This window comes from Stegostoma tigrinum, chromosome 5 (assembly GCF_030684315.1).
Source record: "Stegostoma tigrinum isolate sSteTig4 chromosome 5, sSteTig4.hap1, whole genome shotgun sequence".
In the NCBI taxonomy this organism is placed as follows: Eukaryota; Metazoa; Chordata; class Chondrichthyes; order Orectolobiformes; family Stegostomatidae; genus Stegostoma; species Stegostoma tigrinum.
Window position 1 is genome coordinate 106,018,943 of NC_081358.1, and position 19,567 is coordinate 106,038,509.

General features: G+C 39.1%; 1 protein-coding gene across 2 annotated transcripts in view; it reads left to right on the forward strand.

Moving 5' to 3' along the window:
• LOC125451406 (collagen alpha-3(IX) chain-like) overlaps positions 1–19,567 on the forward strand; it is a 113,954-nt gene that overhangs the window by 57,679 nt on the left and 36,708 nt on the right. For both annotated transcript variants that reach the window (XM_048528451.1, XM_048528452.1), the window contains exons 21-27: positions 115–168; positions 1,159–1,212; positions 2,667–2,720; positions 11,891–11,944; positions 13,360–13,413; positions 14,293–14,337; positions 18,442–18,495. In XM_048528451.1, coding sequence (XP_048384408.1) covers positions 115–168; positions 1,159–1,212; positions 2,667–2,720; positions 11,891–11,944; positions 13,360–13,413; positions 14,293–14,337; positions 18,442–18,495 — 369 coding nt within the window. The remainder of the gene's footprint in view (positions 1–114; positions 169–1,158; positions 1,213–2,666; positions 2,721–11,890; positions 11,945–13,359; positions 13,414–14,292; positions 14,338–18,441; positions 18,496–19,567) is intronic.

Here is a 19,567-nt window from a genome sequence, read left to right on the forward strand (position 1 = left end):
GAGCAGGGAAATGCTTTCTAACTCTTGGATGTCATGCATTGCATAACGGTCTGGTTTCAGAGTTAATTTTCAGTGCACGTCTATCAAAAATTGAAATGTTTTGTTTTAATTCAGGGAGTTCCAGGATTCAATGGCCAGCCAGGGCCTCCAGGACCACAAGGGCCTACTGTAAGTGTTCAATTATTTGATGTTTGTGTAAATTTTTAATGTACGGTAATCTATATTTCAGTTTGTCTCTCCATAACTACTACAGAGGCAAGAACTAAGACCATAAGAGAATGTAGATGAAGACACAATAATCGAGACCCTTCTTGAGTCATCCTTGATTTCTCAAATATATTTCCAGTAATGTGTTGTAAGCATTAACTGAATCAGAAAGTGAGACAGTAGATAGCTTGCATCTATTGACTTGGTGGAGCATATGGAGTTTATGAAGTTAAATTTTTGTCCAGCCATAATCAAAATGAATGGCTCCAAGATAGTTTCAAGGGGCTGAATCGCCTTGCCCTGTTCCTGTGTTTCTAGGCTGGATTAAGAGCACCTTTGCTCAATTCACTGGCTTCCTACCAGATGCTTAGATGCATATCTGATTTTCTGATCCATGAGATCTCATTGTCTTACCCCTGCAATGGTAATGTGCCCTTCACCAGGCCACAAGATCCTAGCTTGGCATAGGTACATATATGGCAATGAGATCAATTTCAGTTTCTTTTTTACCCATCTAAAGACCAGCCCTTCCAACAATACTCCCATTGATTGTCAGTCTAGATTATGTGCAAGTCTTAATATAGAATAAAATTGCAATAAAACATCCAAGTTGACAGCCAAGAAGAGTCATCAATGATTGGTCTCAACTTACACATTAGTTAGTGGGTTTGACAATCTGAGAAGGACTTTTCACGCACCCTTCACTCACTGAGGAAGCTGAATACTCAGATGCTCATCAAAGACATGTCCATTGTGAATCTAAGTTGTGAGGATGAAAAAAAATCTAGCAAAATGATCAGAAACAACATTTTTTTTTCGTACTGGCTAATGAAACATTTTTGCAAACACAATCTGCCTTGGAAAGCAGTATAGGTCACTTACCAGTGCCCATAGCTGTAAATAAAAATGTTAAATGATTAAAAGAAAATTAATCAGTCTTCTATATTTCAGGGACCAGAAGGCCCAAGAGGTGGAAGTGGAGAACCAGGCATCAAAGGTGCAAAAGTAAGCTTTTATTCATCACTCTATATTGGTCTGTGAGTCAGTGCTTACATTCTTCACAGTCATATGAATAATTCATTGAATGTGTCAGCTCTCCTGAAAAATAATCAATATCTAGGGAGTGACTAGAAAAGTAGCAATCAATCTCAACTTCAAAATAAAACTTGGTTTTAAAATGAGCTTCTACTCACCTGTTTTCTGCTCTGTGGGACATTGCCATATAATGGATTACATCATTGGCTTTTCCTGGAAATCTTGCTTTTGTTCATTGTCGAATGTTGTCAAGTCATTTAGCTGCTGGAGCATCAGAGTCAAGTCCAATCCTATTATCACCCAAAATACAGATTTCAGAAGGATCCCCAGATAGTAAGAATATCAAACATTTTGATTTGTTCTCTAATGAGTTAGAAGGAGAACGTCTACACTGTGTGTGTGTGTATGTGTGTGTGTGTGTGTGTGCGTGCGTGCGTGCGTGCGTGTGTGTGTGTGTGTGTGAGAGAGAGAGCTGTAGCTCAGTTGGCAGCATGTTAGCTTCTGAATTCATAAGATTCCGCATTTGCTTCCCAATCCAGTGTAATATTGAGGGTGCGCTGCACGGTCAAAGGCGCTGTCTTTTGGATAAGACATTAAACCAAGACTTCCTCCTCCTACTTGACTAGTTGTAAAAGATCCTTTGGAATTCACTTTGAAGAAGTTGAGGCAAGTTATCCCTCAAATCGTCCTGACCAACATTTATTCTTCAATTCACATAAAAAGTATATTATCTGGTCACTATAGTGAAGCATGCTAAATAAATGTGAGTTTTTCTTTCCTTTTGATTCTAAAAAATGGAAAAGAATAACCTTTGCACAGATAATGGAGAAAATTTTTTTAAAAAAGCAGAATTCAAAGAATAAATGAAGAGGACACTCAATAGAATAGACATCTTGACATGCTGTGTTAACGTGATTAAAATTATGCAGTTCTTTGTTGAGGCAATTCCTTGCATAGTTGATATTCACTTAATAACACAGAAGGTGGAAAAGAGATCTTTTTCTTAGGGGCTTTATCTCCCCTTGTAGGTTTCAGACCAATCCACACCCAAGAATCTGCTTTGAAAACTCTGCTCACATTTTATCAGCTTGGATAAATTTTGGAACAGCTGTGATAATCCACAACATTCCATAATAATACAGAACATTCTTTAAAAAAGTTGCTTTAGCTCCAAATATTAACAGATATTAAACATTCCATCGTCTGCATCAGGGTATCTGGATCTTCAACAAAAACTAATCAGTTCTTCCTTGGGTTGTAGCTCATCTGTGTACCATTATATTTTGGAATCTATCCATTAATTTTGAGATGTATTGTTTACAAGCATTCAGTCCTCCATCTTGGGTAATAAAGGCTATTCATTGTTAAGATATCTGAACTTTAATATATCTTCAAATCTTTTACAATCATTCTCTGTTTCGTAGGGTCCAGAGGGGCCTCGGGGACCATATGGTGCTCCTGGACCTAAAGGCGAACGTGTAAGTGTTTAACATTAACATTATTGGGCCATCATCACTTAACTATTTGCTACTACTCTTTTTCTGAAGATCTGCAACCCTTTATAGGATCCACATGGGTGGGCAACAATGTAACAATTATTTATCTGAACTATGTAACTGAGTGACAGTAGGTTATTAAACTTCTGGAAGATAAATGAAGGCTCAATTTTTGTCTTTCTGCTCACTGCCCAGGCCATTAGTGTTAAGAGATGTTCATCAAAAGCAGAATCTAAACGCCTATTTTTTTCCTGGACCAGAGGCACTGTGAAAATTTGTGGAAACCCCTGGCAGGCACTGATTACGTCCTTGTATAACAGCTCAAACCTAGCAACTTCCTTGTCTAGATAGCACTGAGAGTCACAAGTGGATGGATTTTTCTCCAGTCTACATTACTGTCTAGAGCAGGGTTGAAGATAGACTCGATGCACCAGCCCTTCCTAGTTTTATTTGTTCCATAACACAGTGTGCCAATGGCAAGTACGATGATGGGTTACACCTCAGAGGAGGTCTTGTCTTTTACAGGTGGCAGAACTGCCTTCTTTTTTAAACAAGGTAAAGAAAGAACTTGAAATGATCAACAGTCTCATCAGGAAAAAAAAGCATGGGAGCTGAAAAGATGGACATTTTCATCTGGGTTTAATGGGAGACATAGCTCCTGATGCAGGGCAGGTTTGATATCTCTGCTTCATGGTTACCTGGTAATTGGTGAGGTAAGTGACAATAAGGACAGAAGTCACCTGCTTAACCAATCACACATCTCCATTTTACATCTGGTACAAGAGGCAGCCAGTTGATCTCTTTTGCTAGAAAAATGTCATGTAGCGACATGAATTGGAATAGGTATTGCTGGGAGCTCCAACATCAAGTTTGAGACTCATAGAGATGTACAGCATTGAAATAAGTTCAACTTGTCCATGCTGACCAGCTTTCCAAAATTAATCTAGTCCCACTTGCCAGCATTTGGCCCATATCACTCTAAACGCTTTCCATTAAAATACTCAAAAAGATGCCTATTAAATATAATTGCACCAGCCTCCATGATTTCCTCAGGCAGTTTATTCTGTACACATACCACCCTCTGCATGAAAACATTGTGCCCTTAGGTCCCTTTCAATTCTTCCCTCTCTCAGCATCAACCTATGTCCTATAGTTTTGGACTCCCTTACTTTGGGGAAGAGACCTTGACTATTCACTCTATCCATGCCCCTCGTGATTTTGTAAACCTCTATAAGGTAACCCCTCAGCCTTCGATGCTCCAGGGAAAATAGCCATTGCCTATTCAGCCTCTACCTATAGCTCAAAACCTCCAACCCGGGCAACATCCCTGTAAAGCTTTTCTGAAATCTTTCAAGTTTAAAGCCATCTTTCCTTTGGCAAGGAGACCAGAATTGAATGCAGTATTCCAAAAGTGGCCTAACCAATATCTTGCACACCCACAACATGCCATGCCAACACTATTTAAACTGTGTAATTTAAAGGGATTAATTTTAGACTTTCAATTGTTTTAGTTCACCTAATCTAAATTATATAAGCACCCTTCAAATCTAAACAGATGTTTTGGAAGCATCTTCCTCATTCTGTGCTGGAATTTTGGCAAATTGAAAGTTAGATAAACAGGACCTGGTTGGGAAGACACTTTTCAGTTGTGCAGCCACAGTGTCCAGTCTTTCATTGTTGATGTGCCCAAAAGCTTGTTGAGCTGGCATCAAGAAGAATACTAGAGTTTGTTTGTTAGTTGTTCTATTCATTCTCGAGGCTGTAACAGAGGTATTGCCAGTAGAATTACTCTACTGTTGGTAGGTATCTGTAATAACATTTCATCTCTCACTGGAATATAGGAGTGTAGCCATGACAACTGCTCTATACACAAGGATCATAATTGTTTTGCTGATGAGGTCCTTGTTGTTAAAAACATGCTGCCATAGTTTGTGGATGACTAAGCTGGTACACCTCATTAATGTTGAATCACCATCAACATGGTCTTTTAAGAGATAGGCTGCAAAGTTATGGAAAGATTTCAACATATTTCAGAGTTTCTCTGTCAGCCTTCTGGGGAGGTGGAATGTTTGGTAGTCAGGAGCAGGTTGATGTGAGTTTTGTTGTTTTTTGGCAATGCTCATGGATAGGCTGAGTCCCTGGTTTGCAGAATTGAAATGGCTTGTAAATTTGGTGCAAAGTGACCAACAGCAAGACAGTTGTTCACAAATGGTGGATTACGTATGTCTATAGTGATCAGTTTAGATTTGTCACAAAGGCAACTGGGCTTAAAGAACAACACATTGTGTAATAATATGATGGTCAGGACCTTGAAATATAGTGGAATTTTTTAGCCTCAAATTTCAAAATGTGCTTTTGTAAATGGAAATGGTGTAGCAACAAAATAACTGCTGGCAAAACAAAACTGTGTAGAAGCAAATTGGACAGTAACATGGGATTATAGGAGTATATGTCCCCATTTCATATGATCATGGCTGATCGAACACTTCAGTGTATTTTGCCCACACTATTCTCATAACCTTTTATGCTATTGCTAATCAAAAATATGTCAACTTCAAACTTTGGTCTCTTAGGCTGAAGATTCACCAGACTGATTCCCAGAATGGTAGGACTGATATATGAAAAAAGATTGGATCGACTGGGCCTGTACTCACTGGAATTTAGAAGAATGAGAGGGGATTTCATGGAAGCATATAAAATCCTAATGGGACTGGACAGACTAGATGTGGGAAGAATGTTCCTGGTCATGGGGAAGTCCAGAACTAGGGGTCACAGTCGAGGAATAAGAGATAAGCCATTCAGGACCGAGATGAGCAAGAATTTCTTCACTAAGAGTTTTAAACCTGTGGAATTCTCTCCCACAGAAAACTGTTGGGGCCAGTTCGTTTGATATGTTCAAGAGGGATCAGGATGTGGCTCTTGTGGCTAAAGGGATCAAGAGGTATAGAGAGAAAGCAGGAATAGGTATTGAAATTGCATGATCAGCTGTCAACATATTAAATGGTTATGCAGCCTCTTGGGGCTGAATGGCCTGCTCCTGCACCTATTTTCTATGTTTCTAAGAGTGTGCTATCCAGCCCTTTGAGTTTCTTTCACCACTTGGAAAGTTCATGACTAATATTGTTCCATATCTCCATGTTTCCCCGATAACCTTTCACTTTTTCGCTTATCAAGAGTTTCTTTACCTCTGCCTTAAAAGTATTCAAGACTCTCATTCCACAACTTTTGTGAAAGAAAATTCCAAAGACTCTCAAGCTTCTGTGAGAAAGATTTCTCCTTATCTCAATCTTAAATGGGCAGTCGCTAGTTTGAGATTCTCCCACAAGAGGAAACTTTTTTTTCTACATGCACCTGGGCAAGACTCAGGATCTTATATGCTTCAATCAGGACATCTCTTACTTTTCTATACTCCAGTAGATACAAAGCTAATCTGCCCAACCTTTCTTCATAAGGCAACCCACCCATTAAGGTATTAGCTGAAAACATTTTCCCTGAACTTCCGACAAAATTTAATTTAAATAAAAATTTAATTTAATTTAAATAAAAGAGATCATTCCTCTACAGAGGACTGCACATGTTTTCTCACCAATGTCCTGTAGAATTAAAGTATAACTTTCCTGCTTATATGTTCAATTCTCCTTGCAGTGAATGATAACATTCTGTAAGTATTTTAATTACTTGTTCTAAGTATTAACTTGCATGGTCTAAAAACCTGTCACCATTTAGATCATATACTTGTTTCTACTTTTCGTGAAGCATAATCCACAGGGCTTCATTATCTACTGAGTCAAATGCTTTTGTCGGGTTGATGAATAACTCTTGAGAGCTTGTGCTAAAATTGGAAGAGCTGTCCAACACATTAGACAAGCAGTGACTCGGTCATACTCACTACATCATGGTCTTTGAGTATGTGTCAGGACAGACCAACTGGAGCAAGTGGTACTGTGAAATAGCCACTCAACATTGCCAGGAGTCCTCAACATTGACCCTAGATCTTATGAGGTGTCAAGGTAATAGGTCAAACATGGGCAAGGAGATCTCCTACTGACTACCACCAACTGCATCAGTCACTTCATGTCAGCTCTGTGTTGAGGACCCATTAGATGAAACAGCTTTGCATTGACTTATTGCTGGGTGGATATATATTACAGAGCAAACAGTTCCATGATCAATGCAACAAGCATCATTCTCCACATGGATTGGAATGCTGAAATCATTTGAATATTTGATTCAAAAATGTGACAGAATGCAGGAGATGCTGATGTTTTAATCGGGATAACTCAGTGTAGTTTCATCTTTGCCATTCTTTTGAAAGAAGATGTTGTTATAATGAGACCATGCTGAGCATAATTTGTCAGGAAGAGGACAACATATGCATTGACTTTAGCCAACACACCTTTTCCCAAAGCTTCAAATGCAGACATCCAAGCCACAGACATCCAACCCTATCATTAAGATCTCCCAGAAAGACAAACTTTTCATCTTTCGGGGTGGTAAAGAAGACTTCATCAAGACTTTAATATCATCTGAGTCAAGGGTTGGGATATTAGTTCCAATCAGGGTGCCGTAATGGTCATGGCAGGGCTGGGGGTGATATGTCATGAGTCTTTCATTTCTATAGTTGGGGTGTTCTGACAGTGAATCTTCTTATGGTTGGCAAGGAAAATCCCACAGGTTCAAAATTTACTGTCAGTCTTGCCTTTCCAGTAAAAGATGTATCCCCCTATTTGATCCTTAGCGCCAGTCTCCAGGATGGTGGGTCTCACTGGTACCAGCAATATTAAATAGGAAGCTTAATAATCATGTGATATAGTTGCAATTCTTCCTGAAGAGTTACTTATTTAGCAATTATTTGGCAGTGTTTTAAGATTCCAAGTTGCAAAACTTACGGTTTTTCTTCTTTGACCAGTTGGTAATTCTGCAGGGCGTGGTTCCCAGCTGGGAGGGAAATAAAAGAAGGAACAGCTTCTCTTTTTCAGGACATCTTTTCTGGATCCCTGACCATTTGAGATGCGAAGAGAATATCCTACCCAGTCACAGATGTTACTTCCAATAGATGCCTTTATTTCAAAGATGTCCATGACCTTCATGTATCTGTATGCAGATTCTTAACTAGGGACTGTCAGGTACACAGGATGTCCCGAATACTAATTTTCTAGCATCACAGTAGATCCTGCTTGGAAGTCTGCATCTGACATTATTTAATGTAACCTTGAGGTGCTATCTTTGTCCATACATTATTGTTGGATTGGCTATCAGATTTCAGTAATGTGTCAAATCATGATGGTAGAGACATCTTGGCACTGCAGTATTCTTGCACCTTCCTAGCTGGTGAAATAGTCTTCCATCTGTTCAGCAGTTGAGGATTTTTTGGCTTGCGCTTCATGTTTACCAGCCATTAACTTGCTGTCATGGGTGGTCCTACCAGGAGCTAGAAGGTCACAATGATCCTAACAAGGGACCCTCTGTACCTTGTCAGGGTGATGATCTGTCACAAAGTGGAGCTCAGTTTTCACTTTTTCAAACTGGTTTTCAGGACGTGGGTAACATTGACAAGGTCAATATTCAGACTAGATTAGCAGAACTGGGCAGTTCAACACGTGATGTAGAACAGATGGATATTTTTATTTTGGTGCAAATCCACAAATGAATAAACTTATTAGTTTGAATTTCACAACTTGCAATGACGCTCTAGGTTTCTAATCCCTACGCTAATTCTGAATGAGGTATCAGCGCCGTTTTCACATCATTGGTGTGTTCTGAATTGAATATCAACTGAACCACTTTGCAATGTGCTTGTTTAAAATTAGAAAAGGCAAATGTGAGATGATAGTAGGTCCCAAAGTCTTGATATGCTGAAGGCCATCCTTACATCACATAGGCTTCTTTGGGGAGCAATAGGAATAGTTACATACAAACGTTACTGAATAATATGCTCTGTTTGTTAATGGCGTACTGGTATCCACCAGAAACCAGTATAACGGAAGAGAAAATGAAAGGAAACTGGAAGAAAACCTGACAAATTGCTCAACAGAGACTTCCAAGCGTTAGATCAATTCACCAAACAAGAGAACATATGCAACACAAAGGAATATCCAGATGGAAAGATAACAGCATAAAACATGATTAGATATGTATGCTCAAGTAATGGTCGATTGACTGTAAAAGGTTTGTACACTGTCAAAGGTGGTAGTTCAGCTCATTGTATCTGTGCATGGCAAGAAGTGATGCGAAGGGTACCACTTCACTGGTGCCTGCTGTGTTCTTGTCAATCCTGCGTCTATGGCAATAAGGTCCCAAGAACGAACAATAGATACACAGCCCAGTTCAAACTTAAAGGCATTGTGATTATAGAGTGGACAAGAAAGTGAGCAGTAGCTAGAGAATTCAAGGCTTTGAAAATCAAGCCTGAAAGATTGGAGGAATCTTGCATTACAGTTCAGGGATATGCTGAAAAAATCAATGCGCAGAGGTAGAAAAGTCAAGCCTGTGACAATTGAAAGACAAAGTTGCAAAAAAAAAATTGCAAATGATCAGAGCGGGCTTGAGAATCATTGGAGTCTTTGCACTCAAACAAATGAGAATTAAGCATCATGTATTTGAAAGCTAACAGTGGGTAGTGTCAGAAATCACACAACACCAGATTGTAGTTCAACAGGTTTATTTGAAATCCCAAGCTTTTGGAGTGCTGCTCCTTCACCTGACAACAGAGCAGCAGTCCGAAAGCTTGTGATTTCAGATAAACCTGTTGAACTATAATCTGGTATTGTGTGATTTCTGACTTTGCCCACCCCAGCCCAAAACTGGCACCTCCACATCTGGAGAGTGTAACAGGTTCATGAAGAGAAACAGTTTTTTGACTGTTACGAAGGCTAGTTCTCAGAGTGTTTTCCAGCAGAACTTGACAACAAGCTTATCACACTTCCAACACTGTAATCATACATTAAGAGAAAATTGGATGCAGATTAGCCTGTATTGGGAATATGAATTTTGATGTCCTAGTCAGCTAACTGGCAAGTAAAGTTATAGAGAAATGAGCATTGGTGAAGAAAAGTGGCCATGAAGAGAGTAGATTCAGCACGGTGATGTTACGTATGCCCAACAGGATGAAACCTTAGTCAGTTGTGATATTCAAAGGAAGAACCCTCTCAAAATAGCAACCTCCAAGAAGTCATCCAATTCACAATAAACAACTGACAGATGAAAATGAAGCTGATGAAAGATTACTTTTTGCAACCAGAAAGATTACATAGAGAGAATCTCTTCACATCTGCGACATTATTGACATTACATATTGTCAGTGACACTGTAAAAATTAGATACTGTAAAATCGATACTACAGTGATTCTTAGTGGTCTAACCAACATTGCTCAGCCACTTGATGTCTTTCTAAGCAAGATTGGCAAGGACAGAAAAAAAAGTATAATGATTAGGTGATCAGGGGAGAGAAAACATTCACAAAATGAGGTAACACACCAGCTCTGCATTAGTAATAGAGATAACAAAGTGTGAAGCTGGATGAACACAGCAGGCCAAGCAGCATCTTAGGAGCACAAAACCTGATGTTTCGGGCCTAGACCCTTCATCAGATCAGTAATTCTATTTGTGTGGATTCTAGAGACCTAGGACAAAGTCAAAGTGGAGATTTAACAAAATTATTCAAGGAATTTTTAACATCTAATGCAATTGATGGCACAGAATGATTCTTGGTGGAGTGATAACATTGATGACAATGTGAATGCTGATGAACTTATGTTAGTTGAGAACCCATTTTGATGATGTCATTCAAAACATAGATTGGGTTGAATTACTTGGTTCTGAAGATAAAGAGCAAAGTGGGTTCTGTAGATAAAAGAAACACATTCAGCACATATTCTGCTGCTTAGTAATATTTGTCAACTGTGAAAAAGTTAATAAAATACTATATATTTGTATAAATGTGTTTTTTTGATAAATTTAATGAAATTTAATTCAATTAGTGTGCAGAAATTAAAATCTGTTTTCCGTTGAAATTATTACTTAAAAATACAAATTTATTAAAAATACTTACAGAACCTGTTTTGATTTGATATATTGTTGTCACAATTAAAATGAAAATCTGCGGTACAGACACATCATACCATGCAAAATGCACTACATTAATAGAACAGAGCAAAGAATACAATGTTATGACTGTAGAGAAGAATCTTTTGTGCTATGCTTGGAGATTGAAATGGTGTGAACAATCTCTGATGTAACAATTTCAATAGGGAAGTGATGGGAGAAGCTGGATTTTTTAAATTCATGGAAGACAGCTAGACTAGTATTTATTCCCATGCTTCCAGAGGGCAGCTGAGTCAACAACTTTGCAGTGAGTCTGGAGCCTGGAGTCACATGTAGACCAGACCATGCAAGGATGGCAGCTAGCTTCCCTAAAGGACATTTGTGAACCAGCTGCCTTTTTCTGACCATCAACAATGATCATGGTCATCATTAGACTCTTATATCCAAATATTTTAAAAATTAAATTCAGGTTGCAGGATCTGGCATGGTGGGATTTAAATTGGGGTCCCTGCAACATTACCAATGTCCCTAGATTAATAGTCTGGTGTTAATTCCATGAGCTAATCAATTCTAAAATTGTTAACTGCTGTAAAAGTTGACCCTCTAGTTTCTGACTAAAATTTAGTCTTAGAAACAAAACTTCTACATGTGTATAGAGGGTATTAAATCAAAACAAACCAAAGCTCACTGTTTTCCCACTGACTCAGGGAGTTTGCCTGCTTAGTAGCTGGGCCAGGAAAATTCTAGGTTTGCTCCCAACTCTCAGCTGAGTTAGCTGACCTGCAAATCTACTCTGAAATCTTAGCTGACCTCAGCTTGGCCCATCCTTTTATGACTACAAAGAAACTTTGCAAGACAAGTGGGAATCATCAAGTTTGTTCTTGCCAGTCCATTATCCAGTGACTTTAGTGTGCGCACGTTTGTGTACATCAGAACATTATTTGCCTCTCATACTCCAACAGATTACATAGTCTTCATGTCCTGGTTCACACATGTATAATGGGTACTGAAATGAATATCTGTAGAAATGAAGGTTGTGAAGGCATCACTGATTTCAAGAAGGAGATGAAAAAATAACCCAGATTTAAAATTGGTCATTTCTGTTTCAGGGTATAACTGGTCATCCTGGACGGGATGGGAATCCTGGACCAGAAGGTCAAAAGGTGACAATAGGAGTATTGTTGATGCTAAATATGATTGTTAAATTGTTAATAACATGGCTTTTGCTTTCATTAGTGATAAAAGAGTATGTATCAGTGACATTGAAGAAATCCTAACTGAATGATCTTGAGACTCCTAATGAGTTGTGAATTTCCTTTGTCTGTGTGTATTGGATTGCAACATCAAGCCCCATTGAGTTCATCAAGTTATCACGACAGCCAATTGCATTAAGGAATTTTTAACATTCTGTTAGGCAGCCAACTAAGAAATGAAAAATGTTAATGGTCGATTCACTTGGAAAGCAGAATGGCATGGATCTAAAGAAAGATTGAGATTGCATTATCATAGAAGCTGAAGCATCATGAACCTCTTAAAAAAGTTCAAAGCCTATTTAATTTTGAAAAGTTACTTATTAATGAAAAATAGAAAAAAATCAATCAGCTCACACATTCTGCAACTTGGGTACAAAATATCATCAAGACTAACGCATATCCATCCATACTCTTGGAGATGGTTGTGTAGTTTGACAGGTAGTGAGAGTAATGTAACTTACCGCAGAGTGATCAGTTAGGTTGTTATAGAAGAGCAGTTCTTATTAGAATCCCTACGGTGTGGAAACAGGCCCTTCGGCCCAACAAGTCCACACTGGCTGCCAGAGCATCCCACACAGACCCATCCCTGCTATAACCCACCTAATCTACACATCCCTGAACACTATGGGCACTTTAGCATGGCCACTCGACCTAACCAGCACATCCTTTGGACTGTGGGAGGAAACCGGGCTACCCGAAGGAAACTCGTGCAGATACAGGGAGAATGTGCAAACTCCATATAGACAGTTGCCGGAGGGTAGAATTGAACCAGGGTCCCTGGTGCTGTGAGACAACAGTATTAACCACCGAACCACCGTGCTGCCTGAAAGAGCACTTGAAAAGAGCACTGCCAGAAATGTAGCTAGGTATTTAAACTCCACCCATTGAGACCTGAATTTCCACTCCTCAGCCACAAATTAAATGTTACAAAAATTCCTGTCTCTGCAAGCCTGAAAGTACTCCTGACACTTGGATTTTGGATCAGGGGTTAATTAGAGTTAGGCACTAATGGTTTTGATCAGTTTAAAAGTAGTTTAAATTTAGGATACAACAGCAGGGAATGCAACCGGGTAAGAAATGCATTGCTTTTTAAGTACTATTAGGAAAATGCCAGAAGTTGTGTGGCAGATTTGATGGGTAGAGGGCAGGCAAGCTGAGCATGCCATCCTCTAAAATGATTCCAGAATTATACAGCCCATACACCCTGTACCCTAGTCCAAGATAAATAACATTTAGATCAATGTCAAATTGGTCAAACTTGTTGGAGTAATGCTCATTATTTTTTTCTCCACAAATACATTTTTACACTTACATTTTTATTATAGGGAGATGCAGGAATACCGGGTCGAATGGGGGAAACTGGGGCTCCAGGTCTACCTGTAAGCATTTTTACTGAAACAAACTAATCACCTATATGAATGATTTCTTTACTTATAATAATTTCTTATTGCCAGGCTATTTGAATTGTCTCACCTGAGTCAGTAAATCATGGGTTTACGTCCCAGCACAGACCCCAAGCATGTAATCTACATCCCTGGTTGAATGCATTTCTAAAACTATCATTATTATGATGATTTGTTCAGTTGAGGTCTAATTTACCACTTGCATGATTCAGGAGGTTATTAATATTTGTTGAAAAGTAAGAGATGGTTCTCCAAGTGAATACTTTAAGCAATATCTTTTAGTCAAAACCTTACAAGGGCTTACTGACCACTCATGCTATTGCTTCTTAAGATATTTTGCAGTGTATCGCTTAGCTTTTAAATCTAAAATTGGTGGCAACATTTTCAAAATAGTTTTTTGAAGCACTCTGAGAGACATAATCAAGTGTAAGTCACTCTTTACAAAAATTTGAAAAACGTATAATTACCATTAGTGATGACAGAATTGTGAACGCATACAATGCATTCATGGATGCTGTGGTTTGAAGAGATTTATTAAATATACAGATCAGGAGTGGACTCTTCATCTCCTCAAGCCTGCTGCTCTGATTGCAACCTCAAATGCACATTCCTGTCTATTTCTGATAACTTTTCCATCCTTTCAACTACTCCTTGTTTGCAGGAAATACCAATGCCACTTTTTGCATGCTTGAATTCCCTGTAAAAACATGTGCTGAAATTGATTCTTCCATAGAATCATAGTCATTAACCTTAGCATAACTGAAAACAATCCCAGTACTAATTGATTCATTGAAGGACCCAGCATTGGCCAGTATTTAAACCTGTGAAAAATTATTCATCTCTCTTTCTTTTAAGGGATTACATGGATCACCGGGCCAGAAAGGACATATTGGGCAAAAGGTTGGTTTTTATTTTTCAGGTGAATGAAAAATAAAGTTACAGCTTGCTGTATACCAAACTTTCAGACATTGGTATGATTTGTTTTTAAATACACCGTTCAGAAAATACGCAGCTGGTCAAACAGCATCAATACAGGAAGAGGAATAATATTTCCTGTTATCCAACAAGATGTTATTGATCTGAAGTATTCATTCTGTTTTCCTCTTCCCATAAATTCTGTCTGACCTGTCTTCTAACTTTTCTTTTGTTTTCATTCTAGATTTCTAACTCGTATATCGAGCTTTTAGAACAGATCTTTGAGGCTTTGGCTAGAATAAGATAATTGAATTTAATAATGTCCCTGGATCTACAGAGCAGGTATGCAATGTCAGAAAAACAGAGACAAGTTAAGGCTTTGCTTGGGAATCGTAAATCTGCTGATGAGTATTTAGTGAGGTGTGTTTACCTAGATCATCAGTTCATCTTTATTCCATTCAAACAAAAATTACTGAGTTGCTGCATATACCCAACATTTTCTGTATTTATATGTATTAATTTCTGACTTCCTGCATTAAGTGTTCCATATTTTTATTACTAATTAGAAGCAATGAATTTGGAATGCAAGGCCTTGAGTTGAGTCCAAATTCTGAGGTATTGATGATCCTGGGATATTCAGAGAAAAGACAATATACTTTCAGATTCAGAGGGCTATATTTGGAGAGACAGTGACCAGAATGGTATTGACACAGACAGGAAAGTTGTAATAGGGACATGAAAGATGACAGTGCACAATGAGAGGTCAGACATATACCAGGAAAAGAGACAACTCAAGCAAAAATAGTATCTCAGACACTACCCTCTATAGGGTGGCAGTTTTAAAGCCTTAGATGATTACAATGATGTTAACTGCTGGAGGGCAGGGGAGGAAGGTTGGTGATGGACAATCTATAATAGTTAATTTAGAGTAACAGGGTTACTACTCAAATATGAAAATATTCTGCCTGCATTGATATTAAAGAGCACCCACCAGAAGGCTCTGAAGAGATGATTTTGTGCAGGGCTTTCTGTTAATCCTAAAAGTACAAAAAATCAACTTTTTTTTGGATTAAGAAGCATAACATTATCAACAACGAGGCTCAACACTCCCTTTACCTCCCTGCCCAATAGATCCCCTTCCACGACCCAGCACCCTGAAGATAAAATAGCCATTCATGTCAATTATGATGTTGTTTGAGATAACTATATGATGAGATGCAAACATTTCTTTTAAGAACAGGGGATGCTATATTTAAACTGAAAGTTGACAGAATCATGCTCTCGTTCAGTCTCAGTAGTGTTGCTCTGAAGCATCTTAAATGCAACTTGTTGATTTTGGTCTTGCTCCTTCTGGTTTATCAAAGATTTTGTTTGCATTAACATTCCTCATAATTTTAAGCAAATATATGTTATGGTTAGTGTTGCTTAGTCTGAGAAAACTGAAGATGCAAATGGCAGAAATCTGAAATACAACAGAAAACATTTGAAATGCACAAGTTGAATAAGAGTAGATATTATAGGTTAATATTTTAGTTTTGAAGCTTTCCTCAAAACTGGGCATTAGGAGACTGAACAAAACTAGGAAAAGTAGGCAAGAAATTCTGGAGGCAGGGTGTCAAGGAGGAAGTGATGAAGATGACTGATGATGGTAGGGTAGTGGATGTTGTCGACATTGGTTTTACAAAAGCATTTGTTGCAGTAGGCTGGTTCCATAATGAGTTGATACATTGAATACAAATTAGCTTGGTCATAGAAGAAAGAAGGTAGTTGTGGAGGGCTGCTTTTTCTGACTAGAGGACTGTGACCAGTGATGTTCTGCAAGGATCAGTGCTGGGATCTCTGTGGATGGTGAGGAAGGTTGTCAAAAGATACAGCAAGGTGTAGATCAGTTGAAAAGTTGACAAAGAAATGACAGATGAAGTTTAATCCAGAAAAGTGTTGAGTTGATGCATTTTGGGAGGTCAAATGCAAGTGGAAAGTATATATTAAATGGCAGGACTCTCATGATCATTGAGGTACAGAGGGATCTTGGGGTGCAAGTCCATAGCCCTCTGCAAGTGGTAACACACATGGATAAGATCATAAACAAAGCTTATAGCATGCTTGCTTTTGTGGTTGGGCATTACGTATAAAAGGTGCAGCTGTATAAAACTTTAGCTCGGCCTCATGTGGACTATTGTGTGCAGTTCTGGCCTGAAGGCTTTGGAGAGTGTGCAGAAGAGGTTTACCAGGATGTTGCCTGGAATGGAGTGCATTAGCTATCAGGAGAAGTTGGAAAACTTGGATTGTTTTTGCTGGAACATCAGAAGTTGCGAGGGCGATCTGATACAAGTATATCAAGTTGTGTGAGGCACAGCTAGGGTGGATAGATGGAGTCTGTTTCCCACGTTGGAAGTGACAAATACAAGGGGACATAGGTTTAAGGTGAGAGGGGTGAAGTTTAAAGGAGATGTGCAAGATAAGCTTTTTCTTTACACAGACAGTGGTAGATACCTAGAACATGCTTCCAGGGAGTTGGCAGAAGCAAAAATGATCGCAACATTTAAGAGGCATTTAGACAGCCACACGACTGGCAGGGAATAGGGGGATGGACCATGGGCAGGCAGACCCACAGCAATGTGGCTGACTCTCAGCTGCCCTCTGGGCAATTAGTAATGGGCAATAAACGCTGTCCTAGCCAGTGACACCTTCATCCTGTGAATGAATAACATTAAAAGATGGGATTAGTTTAGAATGGTGCAGACAAGGGCATATTCCTGTGCTGTACTGTTCAATGATCTGTGTTTTAGGTGTAATCAAGAAGGTATCAGAAAAGCAAAAGGCTAGTTAGAAGCAGCAGCTTTATAATGAAAAGGTACAGATGGAAGCAATAAGCATTCAAAATGCGAATTTGATCATAAAGTAGTAAAGTTAATGTAAAAATCAATGTGCTGCAGAATGATGTGGTAGAAGGGATACATTCTCAAAGATTTTATTGAAGTTGGTTGGAAAAGGCAGATACCCAGTGATGGGAGTGGAAATAACAACAAGTTACATTTATATAGTTCCTTTATGTAGCCAAACAGCGTGAGGTGATTACCTTCCAGACAGGTGACTGAAGTAGGACGTCAGGTTTAGATTTGTGCAGCAGTGGATCAATGTGACTCTGTTCCCTCTTGCTTCACTTCAAATGTATTTCTCTTTCAGTTTGTATCACTCCCTAATTTATTTAAATTTCTTTCTGTTCTTTCCTTGACGCTAATGGCTTTGTTTCTCAGTTTGCTAATTCTTGTGCACCCTCTCCCAACTATTTCATTTTCTTCTGCTAATTTCCTCTCTTCCATTTGCTTCTCTCTCCAACTTATTTAACTTTTTCTCCATTTTATAATTTTCCCTTTGTTTATGGCTACTTGTCTATTTCACATTTAGTTCACAAACTTCTGTTAGTTTTAAATCTTCCCCCATTCCAATTAATTCACTTTAGCACTCATTTAATTTTCCTTCCCTTTCGTTTGGTTTCCATTCTATTTTCCTCATGTAGTTCTGTCTTCCTTTGTATTTAATTCTTTCATAGAACGGAGAATAGTACAACACAGCACAGTACAGGCCCCTTGCCTCACAATGTTGTGCCGATCTATTATCCTACTAAGATCAAACTACCCTGCATTCCCTACATTATACTGCCTTCCATGTGCCTATCCAAGAGTCGCTTAAATGCCTCTAAAGTATCTGACTCCACTACCACTGCTGGCAGCACATTCCATACACCCACCACTCTATGTCTAAAGAACCTACCTCTGACATCTTCCCTATACCTTCCTCCAATCACCTTAAAATTATGTCCCCTCGTAATAGTCATTTCCCTCTTGGGAAAAAATCTCTGACTATCCACTCTATCTATCCCTCACAGTATCTTGTAAATCTCGATCAAGTCACCTCTCATCCTTCTTCTTTCTCTCCTTGTGACTTATTTACTCTCCCATGTGCTGTTCTGGTGTTCAATTACTCAAACTTTTCTTCTTTAGCTGCATCCTTCATGTATTTTCCCTGTTGTTTAGCATATTATAAAACTCCCAATCATGTGTATTATATGCATCGCCCCTACTGCAGGGTGACCCTGGTGCGATAGGAGAATTGGGACCTCCTGGGACCCCAGGAGAACCTGTGAGTACAGTTTCTATTAATGTTCTTTTTTTCCTGACAAACATTTGGATGTGAGAGATAATAGAAGCTGCAGATGCTGGAGAATCCAAGATAACAAAGTGTAGAGCTGGATGAACACAACAGGCCAAGCAGCATCTTAGGATGCTGCTTGGCCTGCTGTGTTCATCCAGTTCTACACTTTGTGATCAAACATTTGGATGTGCATGGAGCGACAGTGTGATTGGCCTTTCTTTAAAAAAAATGTGTCTTCTTTGTTCAGGCAATTTTCTTCATTTCCAATCCAAAGGCTTCAGTTTAACAGTCCCCTGCAGTTGGGTTAAAGGACACTTGAGCATCTTAGATGTGGAGGGTGTGTCTGTCATCTCCATTTCAGTCCTTGCCCTCATTGAAATTTACCAAAGATGGGGCTGACCTGCCTGCTAGTTGGTACTTTTAAAAAGGCAACAAATGGGATTAAACTGGCAGCAGGACGGGCCTATGTCAAGTAGTTAACCCAGTTGGTTTCCCTGCATGACCTGCTGATAGTCAGGTGTGTGTCCTATTCACTGGTGTCCTGGGCCCATCAGCAACAATCCCACAACACCCCCCAACCCCCAACTATAACCCTTCGCCGTGAATAGGTATTAATCCTGAGGTTCTCTTCTACACCACCCCCCCCACACACACACACACACACACACACACACACACACACACACACACACACACACACACACACACAGGTTTCTCAAACCATTGCTCAGCCCTTATTGCTGAACTGCACACTCTCAAGTTAAAGAATTCTGATTTATTGCTGAAATCCTCCTCAAGCCCTGAGTGCAGAACTGACAATGGCCATGGTTGTGCTGTTGTACTTTACAGCTTTTGCTTGGCTAGCTGCTCTCTGAGGCAGAATATCCTGTCCGTGGTTTGGTGATTGTTGGTTGGGAAGATATGGGGCAGAAGTTTTTCTTCCCCTAACTGGGAGTCCCATTGAATTTTGAGGAGGTTTTAACTCAATAAGCTTTGGGCTGTTAATACAGTACTGAAATCACTTGGTGTCCATTGAGTTTTTAACTTAGTGATGCATGCA